A 16,575-nucleotide genomic window follows, 5' to 3' on the forward strand; every position below is an offset into this window, starting at 1 on the left:
TCTACTTCGATTGCTACTTTCTGACATTTATGGCCCGCCGTCTTATTTCATTGGCGCAATTAAAACGGATTCATTGAGAAAAAAGCATTGCAGCGATGATAGGGCGAAGCTTTGCTGCCATCTAGTGGGAGAACATATTCATACACGTGCTATTTCCAATCAATATCAAATGAATACTCAATTACAAGGTAAAATGTTTCAGTTTCAAACACTTCTTCATTAAATTCAGGGTACGATGGGAAAGAATTAAGTAAAGCTACTCGTTTCTGCAAAAAATATGAATAGGTGTAGGGCAAATTAATCTATGAAAGATTAGACATAAACATCGTGTTTTTAATGTAAAGTGATGGGTAATTATAGCTGTTAAATATAGTGGAGTAAGTACAATACTTCTCTTTAAAAATGGAAAAACTCAACACTAACTACCGTGACATTTTACTAAGAAGGCTACTTGAGTAAACGCTCAAGTAAACTTATTTTTGCGACAGTAACTACAACAATATACTTTAGCTTGTCTCTACAGTTTTGAATTTAGTGTTTTTTTGTTTGTTTTTGAGTGAGGTATGTGTGAGGATAATGTACAAGTACATTAAATATATATTAACCATTAATTTACGTTGTTCAGGACGAAAAAATAAGTGCGCAATTGTGTACGGCGCTGCTATTTTACCTGGCAACAAGAAATACTATTTTCTGATTGGCTGATACGTCGCTGATTCAAGGAGAGCAGTCTGCCTTCGCCTCATCCATTCATAGATTATTAATATATTTTATATACTGTCTGTGTTACAAATGCACCGCGAGTTTTATCGCTACTCAGCGTGAGAAATGTCACGCGTGACGTGTGAACATATTGTGATGCGTTCAGTGTTTGTTGTTTCTCTATACTGTTGATGGAATAAACTCCCGCGCTTTGGTAAATCGCTTTTAGTCAATAAGAGGGACGCGTTCACTTTTCTGTGTGGATCCCATCCAATGGGCGTAGAGAGCCCCCGCCGGCCAATGGTGCGCCCCTGCGACAGACCGCTGCTCCAATGAACGACGAGTAAAGTTGATAAAACCAGCCAATGGGGCCGGGGCAGCGTTGTGTGACCGAGGAAGGGTCTACCGGGTTCATTTCGCCGCTTCTCCACCCGGCTGCTCTCTTTTTTGGCTCTCACTGCAATGGCGGAACAGCAGCAGTTCTACCTCTTGCTGGGCAACCTGATGAGCCCTGACAACACCGTCAGGAAGCAAGCGGAGGTAAGAGCCGGGGGTGAAATCGTCGCCGTTTTTTTCGCGAGCGACTGAGTTAGAAAAAAAAAAAGCGCGAGGTCACGTTAGCAGCGGGTAACTGGCCAGACGCGCGCCGCGAGCTCGCACGTCAGGCGCGGTGGAGCCCACGTGCGATGTGGAGCCGACACCGAGCCGCGGTAGCAGCGGCGGCGGCGGCGGCGGCTAACGCTAGCTGCCTCCATGTTGCGTAGTTAATGTGGACACAGCGCGAAGCTCCCAGACGCGATACACGTCGTGACACAGTGACTGAAATAGACAGTGTGAAAGAAAGCGAAGGGTTGTGTTTGCTGCTTATCACTCCCTGAATCTCCAGCTGACTGTGGAGCTAGTAGAGTACAGGAAGTAGCGCTGGCTAACTAGCTACTACAGTGTTGCTAGTTTTCTTAGCGAGCTAGCGCTGAACGTAATGGCTCCGGCTGTTAAACGCGAGCATTAAGGAATTAAATGTGGGCAAACACGCCACGTTATTGGCTCCGTGTGTGAACAACAAACAGATTGGGTTGTAAATTGAGCCATCGCGCCGGTTCATTCAAAGGCGAGCTCTGTCGCCAGCACTCGTACAGTGGCCTTCAGCCTGTGGCAGAAACTCGGTCTAGTTTTGAAACGTGCTTCTCCCCTTCTCGTCTGGGGTTAGTGTCGCTCATGACGATCACCATTATCTCGGTGTCGGGACACGTCACTGCACAAGGGCTCGTCTCCGGCCACCCTCTGGCTGGATTAATTTCTCTCAGAGGATTTGTTTGGCCTATTCACATGTTCCCCCATCACGATGAGCCTGTCGCCGCTTCAACGCATTGTTGCCCACGGTTTCCCCCCTCTTCAACGCCCCGACTTTTGGATGAGGTGGTTGAATCTTATCACGACCCCACCCCCCTCCCCTCCCCGGCCGGCAGTCAGCGTTTCTCTTTATAAAACACAGACTGACTGCCGCGATGCTAAGCTCATTGGAATTCATCCTTTATAGCGACTCTCTCTTTCTGTCTTGCACACATAATAGGAATTGATCCAGCTGTGGATGACTTAAACCCACACCTCAACAGCTACATACTATAGCTCCTGGCCATTTTTTTTTAGGTGTTCTGATGTCTGATTCACCCCCCTTTAAGGCATGGGTGGAGCAATAGTCAAGCCAATATGTGCAACCTTAAAGTTGTGTTGTGTAGAGATGCACATATGTTAATGGACGGGAGGAATCTGGTTGAAGCAGGACTGTGGCTTCAGGCGCCGCAACAGTTGCCTAATCTGAACACTCATTCAGACTCCATGTAATTGTTGGAAGTAATCTGATTTCTGTTGCCACAGCGATGCTCCTCCCCGTCATGTGTTTTTGTTATGCGAATGTGTTCTCACCAACGCCCAGAGTCCCGTCAAAGATGCATTGTGTTTGTGCAATTGTTTCCGAGTTTCTTTTTTAACCCTTTCACATGATAAACGGGATGGGGTCTCTCCCTTTTTTCTTTTTTTTTTGTTGTTTGCCGTTAGCAACGATCGTATGATCTCCTCCTCCGAGCACACACAACCCCGAGGCACCGGCCGCGTCCCCGCAGAGCCTCAAGTGTGTTTGCATTTCTCGTTTGACTTTAATTGAGTGGCTCCGCGACGGCCGAGGAACCGGAGCGAGTCCCGTCACCACTGCTGGCTGTGTTCGCGAGGCAAACACGATGTGACAAAAGTAACGACATCTGGAAACTCGAACTGTCCAAACCGAAGCCGCAACTTAGTGGCTTGATGTTTTCCACACCGGTTGCCTCCTAAAACTCGCTTCGTGATGTTTAACGTTAACTTGTCGTTTGAAATAAATGGTTCATCTCATCCTCACCGCTGCGCATTCCTTTTTATTTCCACAGGAGACCTATGACACCATCCCAGGCCAGAACAAGATCACATTCTTGCTGCAGGCCGTCAGAGATGCATCAGCTGCAGAGGAGGTTTGTGCGCTAAGCTCTGACACATCTGTGACGGGACAGGTTTAATTCTTTGTCTTCCACCGAGCCGGTAGGTTGCGTTCCCCCTGCAGCCTTATCTCAAGAGCCGCCGGGCGGGCTTTTAAAAGCTTTGAAATGGTGCTGCATTGATGGCATTTTAAGAATGCAGCCATCACAAACGCTGCCCGTCAGCTCCGACTCGTCATGACTCACAGTTTTAGACGCTGGGCAGTTATGTTTACTCCACTCCACCAGCTGCTTGGTCCCTCCTCTCCTTTTCTTTACTTCAAGGCTGATATTTTTAGCGTCCTGAAATGGGAGCAGGCAGAGAGGTGCGCGGCCCAGGGAGAGTGACTCCACCGTTTTGAGATGCTGCAGGTTTTGTCGGTGTGGTTTTATTTTTTTATTTCACTGGCCACTGAGTCATCTGGTAACTTCCCGTTTGTGTTTTGGCAGCAGAAGTTGTGCTATTTTTTTTTTTCCCCCCCCTTGACACGTGCTCTCGGCTGAACCCGCGTTGAACCCGGGGTTTTGTCTCTGCAGGTCAAACAGATGGCGGCGGTGCTGCTGCGGCGGCTGCTGTCGTCGTCCTTCGAGGAGATCTACCCGGGCCTGACCATGGAGATGCAGACGGCCATCAAGACAGAGCTGCTGACCTGCATCCAGCAGGAGGCCTCGCCGAACATCCGCAAGAAAGTCTGCGACATCGCGGCCGAGCTCACCCGCAACCTCATCGGTAACGGCCCTCCGCGACGAGCCCGCGACGTCTCTCCTCACATTTAGAACGTAACAGGAGTAATCTGCGTGTCTTTAATCTAGATGACGATGGTAACAACCAGTGGCCGGAGGTGCTCAAGTTTCTCTTTGACTCGGTGAACTCCGACAGCGTCAACCTGCGAGAGGCCGCCCTGCACATTTTCTGGTGAGCCGGCGATCAAGACAAACGGCTCGTTCATTCGGGAAGACTCACGCGTGCTTGACTCGTGTGTTTGTGTGCGCTGTGTTTCAGGAACTTTCCCGGAATCTTTGGCAACCAGCAGCAGCACTACATGGAAGTCATCAAGCGCATGCTGGTGCAGTGCATGCAGGACCAGGCGAACCCACAGGTAAAACTTTACGACGTGCTGAACTTTGCCTCGTGTCACACCCTCATCATCGGTTGTGTCCACTGTACGATAAATGTTTTTTTGTTTTTTTTAATCCTTCTAGATTCGTACCTTGGCAGCTCGGGCTGCGGCGTCCTTCGTCCTGGCCAATGAGAGCAACACCGCTCTGCTGAAGCACTTCGCCGACCTGCTGCCAGGTATCCTGCAGGTAAGATTGATCCCAACATCAAATCACTTTGTACGTTAGTTGTGTCTGATTATCAGCAGTAAGTGGGACTAATTTAGATCATGCAGGTGAAAGGGCTGCAGTGTTTACTTCCTTTTCTTCACTGAGGCAGAGTGCATCTTTTCAGTCTCGGCCCTGAAAGACTTTGACTCACCTAGTGGACGCGTTAATTCATCAGCTGCTGATCGAATGAACGCATGTGCAGCATTAACCCGTGTTTCTCCGACCAGGCGGTGAACGAGTCCTGCTACCAGGGAGACGACTCCGTGCTCAAGTCTTTAGTGGAGATCGCAGACACTGCGCCCAAATACTTGAGACCCAACCTGGAGGCCACGCTGCAGCTCTGTCTGAAGGTGACTCGGATTATTCCAACTTAACCTGTTTTACCGTTAACAATCTTGAGTGAGAACCCGCTATACATCGTGCTTTCTCCTCAGTTGTGCGCCGACACCAACCTGACAAACATGCAGAGGCAGCTGGCTCTGGAAGTCATCGTCACCTTGTCGGAGACGGCAGCAGCCATGTTGAGGAAACACACGGCGATAGTCGCTCAGAGCGGTGAGGATTTAGTTCACCGTGCACTGTTTCTGGAAGGAAGTAGAGTAGAAGCAATAATATCTGTCTGGTCTTCAGTGCCCCAGATGCTGGCTATGATGGTGGACCTGGAGGACGACGACGAGTGGGCCATGGCCGACGAGCTGGAGGACGACGATTTCGACAGGTAGGGCTTCGTGGAGGGTAAAAACCTTCCGGCAGATGGAAAAAATACGGTGGATAAATACATATAATTGTGTTCCACCAGTAACGCCGTGGCGGGGGAGAGCGCTCTGGACAGAATCGCCTGCGGCCTGGGAGGAAAGATCATCCTGCCCATGATCAAACAGCACATCATGCAGATGCTGCAGAACCGTGAGTGAACCCGCTCGTATTCAGTTAGTCGCACCACGGGACGCAAACGTAAGAGCGACACTGACCCCCCCATGTTTGTCGTTAGCTGACTGGAAGTACCGCCACGCTGGGCTGATGGCGCTGTCTGCCATCGGCGAGGGCTGCCACCAGCAGATGGAGGCCATCCTGCAGGAGATCGTCAGCTTCGTCCTCCTGTTCTGCTCCGACCCTGTAAGGAAAAATAAACGGGAACACAGTGACTAGTCTAGGAGGGATTATGCAGATGTTAAGCTGGGCTTTTCTTTTCCCCCTGCAGCATCCCAGAGTGCGCTACGCCGCCTGCAACGCGATCGGACAGATGGCCACAGACTTCGCTCCAACCTTTCAGAAGAAGTTCCACGATAAGGTATGTGAAGCGACGCATCGTATGCATTCGGTTCCCGGCTGCAAAGACTGACCGCGTCACTTCCGTCAGGTGATCTCAGCCCTGCTTCAGACCATGGAGGACCAGACCAACCCCCGGGTGCAGGCTCACGCCGCCGCCGCCCTCATCAACTTCACAGAGGACTGTCCCAAATCGCTGCTCATCCCTTATCTGGACAGCCTGGTGCAGCACCTCCACGTCATCATGGTCGCCAAGCTGCAGGAGGTAGGGCACGGCGTCCGTCGTCATTCAGCTGTTGTCCCACGTGTGCGGCTTCTAGTTGGTCTTTACAATGTGTTTTCTCCCCTCAGCTCATCCAGAAGGGAACCAAGCTGGTCCTGGAGCAGGTGGTGACGTCCATCGCCTCGGTCGCCGACACGGCCGAGGAGAAGTTCGTGCCGTATTACGACCTGTTCATGCCGTCGCTCAAACACATCGTGGAGAACGCCGTGCAGAAGGAGCTCCGGCTGCTGCGCGGAAAGACCATCGAGTGCATCAGTCTCATCGGCCTGGCCGTCGGCAAGGAGAAGGTGCCAGATCTTAAATTGAGCCTTGGGGAGGGAGGAGGGGGGGCACTCGGTTTAACGCTCAGGCTTCAAGCATACTCACACCAGTCTTTCCCTCTCTTCTGTCACCAGTTCATGCCAGACGCCTCGGACGTCATGCAGCTGCTCCTCAAGACCCAGACGGACTTCAACGACTTGGAGGACGACGATCCTCAGGTATGAAAAGGCACGAAGCAGAATGATTCCACTTTAGTGTCATTGTATTTCTGGACGTTGATCATGTCACGTCTGGGGTTTAGATCTCGTACATGATCTCAGCCTGGGCCAGGATGTGCAAGATCCTGGGGAAGGAGTTCCAACAGTACCTGCCCGTGGTGATGGGCCCCCTGATGAAGACCGCCTCCATCAAGCCCGAGGTGGCCCTGCTGGACAGTAAGTAAAGTCCAGATGCGTCATGCTTACATTCCTTTGTTGAGCTGGATTCTCGGGATTAATAGCGTCCGTCTTGTAGCCCAGGACATGGAGAACATATCGGAGGACGACGGCTGGGAGTTCGTGAACCTGGGGGACCAGCAGAGCTTCGGCATCAAGACGGCCGGCCTGGAGGAGAAGGCCACGGCCTGCCAGATGCTGGTGAGGAGAGAAGCGCCACAAGACGCATAAATGCAGATAAATCGGCGTGGATGAAAACATTTGACCTGCCTTCTTTTCCAGGTGTGTTACGCCAAAGAGCTGAAGGAAGGCTTTGTGGAATACACAGAGCAGGTGGTGAAGCTGATGGTTCCTCTACTCAAGTTCTACTTCCATGATGATATCCTTTAACAAGACTGTGGAAAATAATGGGGAAAAAAACAAACAGTATAGGACTATTTCCTTGACTCTCTCTTACGTGTGCGGGTGGCGGCGGCCGAGTCGATGCCCCTGCTGCTGGAGTGCGCTCGGGTCCGAGGGCCGGAGTACCTCACCCAGATGTGGCACTTCATGTGCGACGCCCTCATCAAGGCCATCGGCACCGAGCCCGACTCGGACGTCCTCTCGGAAATCATGCACTCTTTCGCCAAGGTAATAAAGCACAGCATCGGGTTTCTTACCAAGAATTCAGGAGACCGGAGTAGGGCTAGGGTTAGATCTAGGGCTAGGGCTAGGGTTAGAGCTAGGGCTAGGGCTTGGGTTAGAGCTAGGGCTTGGGTTAGATCTAGGGCTAGATCTAGGGCTTGGGTTAGAGCTAGGGCTAAGGGTTAGGGCTAGGGTTAGATCTAGGGCTAGAGCTAGGGCTTGGGTTAAGGTTAGGGTTAGGGGTTGGGGTTAGGGTTAGGGGTTGGGTTGGGGTTAGAGGAGGATATTTTGAGTATTTCCGTGTTTAAGCGCTGACTTTGATGTGTGCCTTTTCTATTTTCTTTCCAGTGCATCGAGTTGATGGGAGACGGCTGTCTGAACAACGAGCATTTTGAAGAGCTGGGAGGAATCCTAAAAGGGAAGCTGGAGGAGCATTTTAAGAACCAGACGCTCAGACAGGGTGAGAATGCTTTTTAATCATCAAATAACGCTCAACACAGTTTACTCAGAATAAGTATTAACCTCACGCTTACTGTGCCTGTTTCCAGCCAAGAGAGAGGACGAAGACTATGACGAGCAGGTGGAGGAAACACTACAAGACGAGGTAAATATCGCCAATGCACTAAAGACGTGACGGCCGTTGATAAATGACATCCTCTCAGATGGTTGTTCCCTTCTTTTTTTAGGATGAGAATGACGTGTACATCCTCACCAAAGTCTCGGACATCCTGCACTCGGTGTTCAGCAGCTACAAAGAGAAGGTGCTGCCGTGGTTCGAGCAGCTGCTGCAGCTCATCGTCCAGCTAATCGTAAGTACTTCCCGTCGGCCGCTCCCGTGTCGCCGAGGCCCCCGAGCAGAACAGGAAGTGAACTGTCGCGCTTGTCCCGCAGTGTCCCAACAGGCCGTGGGCCGACAGGCAGTGGGGCCTGTGCATCTTCGACGACGTGGTGGAGCACTGCAGCCCGTCTTCCTTCAAGTACGCCGAGTACTTCCTGCAGCCCATGCTGCAGTCGCTGTGCGACACGAGCCCCGAGGTCCGACAGGCCGCCGCCTACGGAGTAGGAGTCATGGCTCAGTACGGAGGAGAGAACTACCGCCAGTTCTGTACAGGTACAGTCTGGTCTTCATTCACTAGTTTGCTCTCAGCTGACAGCTAGAAGAGGAGGAGGATGATGATGTGTTTTCTTTTCTTGCTCCAGAGGCCATCCCCCTGCTGGTCAGAGTCATCCAAGCACCGGACTCCCGCTCGAAGGAAAACGTCAACGCCACGGAAAACTGCATCTCGGCCGTGGGGAAGGTCACGAGGTTCCGGCCGGAGTGCGTCAACGTCAACGAGATCCTTCCTCACTGGCTCAGCTGGCTACCGCTCAACGAGGACAAAGAGGAGGCCGTCCACACGTTCGACTTCCTGTGCGACCTCATCGAGAGGTAGATGCCGCCACCTGATTATTTTTCGTTGCGTTAAGGTGAAAGCGCCTTTTAAACATGATCGTCTCTCCCCGCAGCAACAACCCCATCGTCCTCGGGCCGGACAACTCCAACCTCCCTAAAATCTTCCTCATCATAGCCGACGGCGTCGCGAACGAATCGGTCAAAAGCGAAGACGCGTGCAGCAAGAGGCTCGCCAACGTCATCCGTCAAGTACAGGTGAGAGGTCGATTAAAAAAAAAAAAAAAAGTAGCGTTAACATCTGGGCTCAGTCTTTCCTAACTTTTCCTGACTTTGTGTTCCAGATGTCTGCTGGATTATGGACACAGTGCGTTTCAACGCTGAACGAGACGCAGCAGAAAGCCATACAGGACCTACTGAACACCGCCTGAGCCCCCCGTCACCTCCCTGCTCTTTCAAAAGAAAAAAAAAAAGATAAAAGCCCACGAAGAAACGCTGAGCTCCTGGATCTCCTCCATACACTCCCTCTTCTTCCTCCTGCTCTGATCTGTAGTGTGTACGGACGCCCGGCTTCTACCCCGACCACCGCCAAACCCCCCCCCCCGCCCTATTAACAGAACTCCACTTACAATTCAGCCGACCAGGGGAGCAGGTTGGACATCGACGAATACGGAGGATATCGGCCATCCACCTTTAAAGACTTTCACCCTTTATCCGAGGAAGCGGGATTAAGAGTAAAGCAGTCATCCATGTCTTATCACGTGTCTTCTATCTGGACGTTTTGTTTCCAACCTTTCCCCCGACGTGACTTGTCTCGCTGTGCCCCGGAGGGACTCATTCACCAAGTCGCCCAATATGAACTCATCGGACAGCCAGGCTCAGAGGGGCCATAGTGGGGGAAGCGGGGACGGGACATTCTAATGGACTGAGCTGTGGGACGAGTCGGAAATGCACACTGGGCGATCACTGCCTGTCTCCTGTGAATTTATTATTTTTTTTTCTTTTTTGTATTTCTATTTTATTCTCGTTCCGTGTTCCCAGTGTTACCTGGGTGAGGGGAGGGGGGAGGGGGTGGGGATTAGTCTCTGTCCGCCTCGGCTCAGAGCCCACGTTTCAAAAAGTACCGGCATGTTTGTTCAGTGGCTAACTTTAGAAAATATACATAGTTAGGAAATTTACTTCATTGTTCTCTGGGAGAGTTGAGACGGATTTTTAAAGCGGCTCTCCCTCCATAGCCTTCCAGGGGGAGCCGCTGGGCAGGAGGTGCGTTCGCTGAACGGTTTCGCAGCCCCTTTAGGTAGCAAGCCCGAGAAAGAAGACTCTGAGAAAGAAGCGCAATAATCGGTAGTTTGGTCGCGAGGCGTTTCGGGCGAGTCGGAAGGAACGTGAATTGTAGAGTATTTGTAAATGCTACCTTACACTCAGCGTTATGGTTTTGACCCTTTGCAAGTCCTGCAGGAATGTGGTGGAATTCCAAAAACTACCAACAATAAAATACATTTGAGAATTCTGGAAGATGTTTTTTTTTTAACTGAGTCATACGAAGCCTCATTACAGTCGAGTCTTAGGTGCTGATTTAAATGTCTTTGAATACACATTGAACATGAATCAACATATTTTATTGATTAATGCTAAATGTTAAATGATGCATAATCATACACCTGCTCAGTGAAGACATCAGGCTTTTGTGAACAGAGCAGCCATGCTTTATTAGGACATCTACACCAACAGAAAAGTTTAAATTAAAGCTTTCAACCAAACACCGATGGTCATGGGTTCCTTCCTGCAGACGGCCAGAAATGTGCATTTATTTATTTTTTTAAATTTTTTTACAAAATCCTGAAATCTACACATTGAACGGTACACAATGAGCATTCACCAGCCTATTAGAAAACCAATAGTCTAATGCAATAAATCCAACCCATTATATGTGAAGATTGCTATTTGAACTTCCCGGAGCTGTAATTTGACTGGATTATGCTAAAGTCTCCACAATCAACCATTAGGTGTCAGACATGTGTTATCGCTGGGGTGTAGTACTTCTCTAAACATACATGGGGCTGCGGTTACTTCATTTTCCATCGAATCCCCAGACCAGCTCGGGACGCTTCCCTGCACCTTCCTCCACCAAGACCAGCTTTAAGATTTCATAATGGAAGGAAAAGCCTTATTTTATTTCTTAACGGAAGCATGTGACGATTCGTTTTGCTCATCTTCCCCCCCTTTTTTTAAATACGATCAGAAAGGCCGTGACGGGTCAGTTACAGTGAGTTTGACGAAATCATAAATACACGGCTGAAGAGACAGGAAACGCTATGATTTCTGATTCGTGCCACACAGATAAAGACTTTCAGTTTAACTACCTGACCGGAGGGAAGTGTGTGTGTGTGTGTGCCAGTGTCTGAGGAGAAGATGCAGTATTTACATTGAAGTGGAGGTTCTGTACAAGCTGAGTGTTACCGAACGGGAAGAAGAGCGTCGGCCACGAGACGCCTCGCATGAAAACACGGCGATATAGTCTGAGTATTTCTCACAGGACGAACGACTAGAGAGCCTCCGGTCTGCGTCTCCCTTTCGTTTGCGCTATCGTACGTTTCGCGTTTTTCCCTCGGTCCGCCGCCGCCGCCTCCTCCTACTGGAGCATGTCCACGAAGGCGTCGAACTCGTCGATGTTTTTCTCGTAGACGCGCAGCTTCTCCGGCAGAGAGTCCTGCGGAGGGAAAAGCGACGGCCGTTACCGACACGCAGAGAGCGTTGCAGGAGTTTCACAATCACGTGGAGGCGACGTAAAGGGTTTTTTTACCAGGTCGTCGGCCATGGACTGGGAGCTGATGTGAAGGGAGAGGCTGGCCAGCTGTGGAGGGTTCTGAAACTCCCTGTAGAAAGTCCCCAGATCCATCGGGAGCAGGTCGTCTTTGGAGAAAGCCGGGCGCTACACACGAGAGGAAACAGTTGAATTTCAGAGATCAACACTGGACGGTTGTCTTGTCATGTCTACGGCTTCATGCTAATCAGCTAATCTCCTAATCGGACTCTCGATACTTGTGTTTAACATGACGCGCTGCGTTTAGAGCTACGTACAAAGTCGACCATGACGAAGTCGTCCTGCTGCCCGGATCCCTCAGAGCCCTGAGAGTGGAGGCTGGCCTGCAGGGGGGACGGGCAGGGGGGAGAGTCCGGGGGCTGAACCTGAACACACACACACACACACAGACACACAAAACGGCTTTACTGTAGAGTCGTTTTGGAGGCGTTAGCCTTCGTCCGCGGTGAACCTCAGCTCACCATGGGGTCGTTCTCCTCCGGGTCGAGGCCTCGAGGGGCGAACGCGGCGAAGGGCAGGTCCAGGCTGGCGGCCGTCATCTACGTACGTAGCACAAACGCAGCTGGATTCAATGCAGCCGGGTAAAAGAAATACAAATAACAAACAGCGGACGTTACACTTTATTTACCTGCGCGCTGGGTTTATTAACGAGAGCCCCGATCTTCCTCGTGAACGCGTTGAGGGACTCCACCGGGTCGGTGGGAGAAACGCTCCTCCTCCCTTCGTCCCTCCGCCTTTCGCAGCTCTGCGACATGCCGCCGTCGTCGTCGCCGCTGGGAGGAGAGATCGCGGTGCGCTTTGATTACGAGACAAAACGGATGAAAATAATAACAAGCGGAGTGGAGCTGAAGTAATCACCTGCTGCTCGGCGTGTTGGGGCCGTGCTCCGCTGTCAAATGGGCGTCGGCTCCGTGAGGAGGCTGAGCGGGGAGCAGCACGACTCCGCCTTCCTTCACAGCATGCAACACCTGAAGAGGACCGACACAGCACCCACCGTTATATTTCACTTTTTAACTTCTATGTACTAAACACATATGCAGACACATGGTGGCGTTTATTACCTGGTTGGGGTTGGCAGCAGGGTGACAAAGCTCGGCGGCTCCTGCGAGCGCTGGAGGCTGGTAGGATAATCTGGACGCGTACAGCTGGAGGCGAAAGCAGGAACTATTAATCACAAATAATGGAGGACGGCAGACATGCAGTGTTGTGTCAGAGCTCCTGAGATGGGTCAAACATTAACAGGGTTTATGGCTGTGGTGCGTGCGATGGGGGAGGAGGTGATCAAACACAGGTCTAGTGGCAACTACAGCTACACAACTAAGGACCGGACGTTTTAGGTGATGGAAAAATGACGGTTGTTCTGTCTAGTTTCGGTGGCCAGTAAAGACTCACAGTGTGAGTGACAAGTCCAGGAGCCAATGGGAGCTGCAGACTGTCCAGGGGGAGGGGCTTGGACAGTTTAGAGGGAGACGGGCTCAGCGTGCACACGCACTGAGTCAACGCAAACGCACGCGCACACGCGCCCAGAGATAACCACACGGTAACAACGGAAAAAGAAAAACAGACAGGGAGAGAGAAGAGAGAAAGTGAAACGAAAGTAAAAAAAACAGGCGTGAAAAGGGAGAGAAGAAGTCGCGGGATAAAGAGACCGTGAGGCGCCGTCACCTGAGAGGGGGGGGAGGTGGAGAAGGAGGTGGTGCAGACCTCCTGGGAGTCCTGGACTCCCGCGTACGGACCTCCTTCCTCCTCGTCTGGAGCTCTGCACAGACAAAGACACGTTATGTGCGTCGCTCATTTTAACACAAACACGTTTCCGGATGTTTCCTGCACATACCTGTAGTTGCAGGGCTGCCCCATGGCGCCGCAGGGAGGGTCCACGAAGTGGTCCACGATGATCCCCATGATGGGAGCCGATCTCTCAAACTGCCTGTAGGGGGCGACATTTGACAAATTTAATTTCTCCATTAGAACAGAAATGCATGAGCTCCTTTTGGTTTTATATGTAGAGTGGTGAGTACCTGTTGGACATAAACGCCAGGTTGGTGCGATAGGCGCATGAAAGTGTGACTGTGCCCACGGGGGTGCCCACGACACCAACACGCACAGTTTGAAAGCCTTAAAAAAAGAAACCAGCAAATGTCAACTACTGAGAGTTTAACTCGAGTTAAGAAGTTTTTTAAATGGGCTCATTTTACAATTAATAGTTTGAGTGATAATCTTAAATTATAGACGTTAGTTCATTTTCTTACTTCAGGAAACCTTAACTTCCTCAGAATAATACGTTAAAAAATACCATATCATATTTGGGAATGTTGTACAAAAGCATCTCACTGCAAAGTAAAACCTGAATTTTTCATGACCTACAGTAAATCTGGGACACACGAGAGTAGGAAGCATGCGGAGGCCTCTGTTATTCAGGTCTCAAGTCACATGGGGCAGCAGGAGCCACGAGCAGCGACCGTGATTTAAGACATGTCAGCGAAAGGCGTGACGGCTACAGTTACCTTCCCCTAATCCGCTCAGCTGGACTTCTCCGAAGTAGATCCTGGAAAGAGGAGAGGCAGAAAAAACAACTCACGACGTGACTACACAAACAAAAACTTGGAAGTAGTCGATCTCGTCATGCGCTGACATGTCAACCAGAACGGCAACGACGCTCAGTCACCTGTATAATATGACGTAGTCGTGCCCCTGCTTTCTAGACAGCTTATAGGCAGGCGTTACTCTGGTGATGGCCAGCAGAGACTTCAGGAGGACGGACAGACGATTATAAACTGTGTATGACACCTTGATGTCCTTATCGCACCTGCAACGGAGACGGACGACGCGGTGAGTCAACACGGCAGCCTGGTGGTATTTAACATAAAGGTCAGATTCATTTCTTTTATAAATATCTGTTTGTTCAGTTCATTCCTTTTCATGAAAATGAAAATCTTTGTCTTTCTGGCAGCGAACTCGTCCACAGATGTCCCGATTAACTCAACATTTACGTTTTTCCTTCACACTAATGACACACTGGGCGCAAGTGGAAATGAGACGGATGAAATGACGAGTCTGCTGCATGGGAGGTTACGAATATGATCAGCTGTCACTGAAATAGCAACAAAGGAGAAGCCGACGCTCCTTCTAAAAACATTACAGACGTATAAATACACTCCCGGCACTGAGAAACTGAAAGCAAAATCAACCCACTTCTCATTCATCTCCAGGCACCAAGTCTCTAACTCCATTGAGTCACCCTGAAAAAAAAAAACAACAACAGAAAGATCAATGTAGAGACATTAAAGTGGCTGAAACTGGCTGCATGTTAGGCAAATGCTTAGTCTGTGATTTAGTGTTTTTCTGGACCAAAGCTCTTTTTTTTTTACAAAGTACCTCTGACGTCTTCAGGGAGATCTCAACGCACATGGAGCGTCCGATGCCCGGCAGCTGCCCGGCGAGCGCTTTCTTGGCTTCATGAGTGACCTCGGGAATGTCTTTGATGGCCAAGTTAAACTGGAAAGGGAGCGATGACGAACGAGAGATGATGACGGAGGCGGCCAACACGCGCCAGCAAATTTTGAATCTAAATAATCACTTCAGCAGCAAAAGACAACAGGCGAAGTTATTTTACCCAGTCGGAGCCGGTCGGGGATGAGGACGAGCGGGTGCAGATCTTCTCTCCGAGGCGAGCTTGTACTATGACCTGGACAGTCTGCGAACAAACAAAAAACAGGAAACAGAAGCCATTGAGTGAAAAGCTTTCTAAGAAACAATCCAGTCAAATTTACATATACATGCAGCGGAACTGTAATATTGTCGTTGTGATGGTTTATCCTTATGGCTCTTCTTTTTTTTGAGGTCATAAAAGGCAAATGAGGAAGAAGGTAGAGTAAACTACTACAGGCTTTAAAAAAAAAAACACACACACACACACACGCTGCATTAGCTACAGAAACACGCCAACGAAACTAGTTTCTCACCTTCAAGGCAAAGAACTTGATGAACTTGTCCAAGTCTTTTTTATCCTGGGGACTCAGGTCACTGTCCATGTCGCCACAAACCTTCAATCATACCAGACAATTAGACAATCAGAAGCTTGAATTCCTGAGAAAATAAGACGAAATATTAAATAAATACAGATCGGACTGTAAATACCAATTCATTTGGTCAGAACAACAGCTAAAGGCTAATTAACGAGCAGAAGCTAATAGATCAAAACAACCCATTTTGACCACAAACACAGTGATTTGCTCGTTAGAAATTTAATAAATATTACCTGGAAGTGAAAAAAAGTATACAATTACAATGATATCTCCGGTATAAAAAGGAAATATATTATTTATGACAGTTAACTGTTACTTAAGGCAAATAGCACATAAGGCCTCTACGTCGACGTGAGGCAGTCCCAATTACATTTAGAGGACATTTTAAAGAACACAATAACCGACAGTCACCTTACACGTCACAGTGCCCACGCTGGCAACACAAAAATACACAAATGAGTATTTTTCTTTATGTTTAAGCTTCGAGCGACGACATGAAAGCGCACGACTCACTAGCCAACAGCTAACGGCAGCTACCCAGCTAAACAACACGCACTTTAACGTCACCGCAAAACACCAACACTTACATTAGCCGCTCCCTTAATGGAGAACCTTTAATGAAATACTAGTCGGCTTAACAAAGATGACACTCGATGCCCGGTTCCCGAAACATTTAACGACCTAATTCGGATGTACACGACGTAGCTACTTTTCTGTTTATCTTCTCCATGTCGACGTGTTTGTATAGCAGGAGTTTCGCGCAGGCACTTTCGTTGTACTATGTTGTGACTTCGATAAAATTAAAGTGTACAGAAAAAAGAGCACACAGCGTGGGCACACATACATAACGAGCCGTAACTTCAATTAACAGCGAAATTGTATTTTTTTGCACGTGGGTTTTAATGTCTAATGTTGTTGGTATCGAAACTG

At 49.6% G+C, this 16,575-nt stretch overlaps 2 protein-coding genes across 4 annotated transcripts; one reads left to right on the top strand and one right to left on the bottom strand.

Moving 5' to 3' along the window:
- The first annotated feature begins 1,074 nt into the window (after nucleotides 1-1,074).
- On the top strand, nucleotides 1,075-10,308 carry kpnb3 (karyopherin (importin) beta 3). Its single transcript, XM_047576369.1, has 26 exons — nucleotides 1,075-1,242; nucleotides 3,123-3,203; nucleotides 3,744-3,936; nucleotides 4,020-4,122; nucleotides 4,210-4,306; nucleotides 4,410-4,514; nucleotides 4,763-4,885; nucleotides 4,970-5,090; nucleotides 5,166-5,253; nucleotides 5,335-5,441; nucleotides 5,527-5,651; nucleotides 5,737-5,826; nucleotides 5,896-6,069; nucleotides 6,156-6,374; nucleotides 6,483-6,566; nucleotides 6,650-6,782; nucleotides 6,862-6,983; nucleotides 7,065-7,161; nucleotides 7,240-7,412; nucleotides 7,755-7,866; nucleotides 7,955-8,010; nucleotides 8,093-8,215; nucleotides 8,298-8,517; nucleotides 8,607-8,835; nucleotides 8,913-9,054; nucleotides 9,141-10,308. Exons 1-26 carry the CDS (start codon nucleotides 1,165-1,167, stop codon nucleotides 9,225-9,227), a joined length of 3,282 nt encoding a protein of 1,093 aa, XP_047432325.1. The 5' UTR covers nucleotides 1,075-1,164; the 3' UTR covers nucleotides 9,228-10,308.
- Nucleotides 10,309-10,484: 176 nt separating this feature from the next.
- atg13 (ATG13 autophagy related 13 homolog (S. cerevisiae)) lies at nucleotides 10,485-16,399 on the bottom strand. 3 transcript variants are annotated; one of them, XM_047576370.1, is made up of 18 exons: nucleotides 16,233-16,399; nucleotides 15,583-15,663; nucleotides 15,234-15,314; nucleotides 14,996-15,115; nucleotides 14,813-14,859; nucleotides 14,286-14,426; nucleotides 14,125-14,165; nucleotides 13,639-13,735; nucleotides 13,455-13,547; nucleotides 13,286-13,379; nucleotides 13,013-13,111; nucleotides 12,682-12,765; nucleotides 12,479-12,588; nucleotides 12,249-12,393; nucleotides 12,082-12,159; nucleotides 11,878-11,985; nucleotides 11,600-11,728; nucleotides 10,485-11,506 (listed from the first exon to the last, which is right to left on the bottom strand). In XM_047576370.1, the coding sequence occupies exons 2-18, from the start codon at nucleotides 15,649-15,651 to the stop codon at nucleotides 11,429-11,431; spliced, it is 1,614 nt and encodes a 537-aa protein (XP_047432326.1). In that variant the 5' UTR covers nucleotides 15,652-15,663; nucleotides 16,233-16,399; the 3' UTR covers nucleotides 10,485-11,428. The 3 variants fall into 3 exon arrangements, with proteins under 3 accessions (XP_047432326.1, XP_047432327.1, XP_047432329.1); XM_047576371.1 differs by having other exon boundaries at nucleotides 15,583-15,706; nucleotides 16,233-16,394; XM_047576373.1 differs by lacking the exon at nucleotides 13,013-13,111.
- Between the last annotated feature and the right edge of the window lie 176 nt (nucleotides 16,400-16,575).

Source organism: Mugil cephalus, chromosome 23 (genome assembly GCF_022458985.1).
Source record: "Mugil cephalus isolate CIBA_MC_2020 chromosome 23, CIBA_Mcephalus_1.1, whole genome shotgun sequence".
NCBI classification, from domain to species: domain Eukaryota; kingdom Metazoa; phylum Chordata; class Actinopteri; order Mugiliformes; family Mugilidae; genus Mugil; species Mugil cephalus.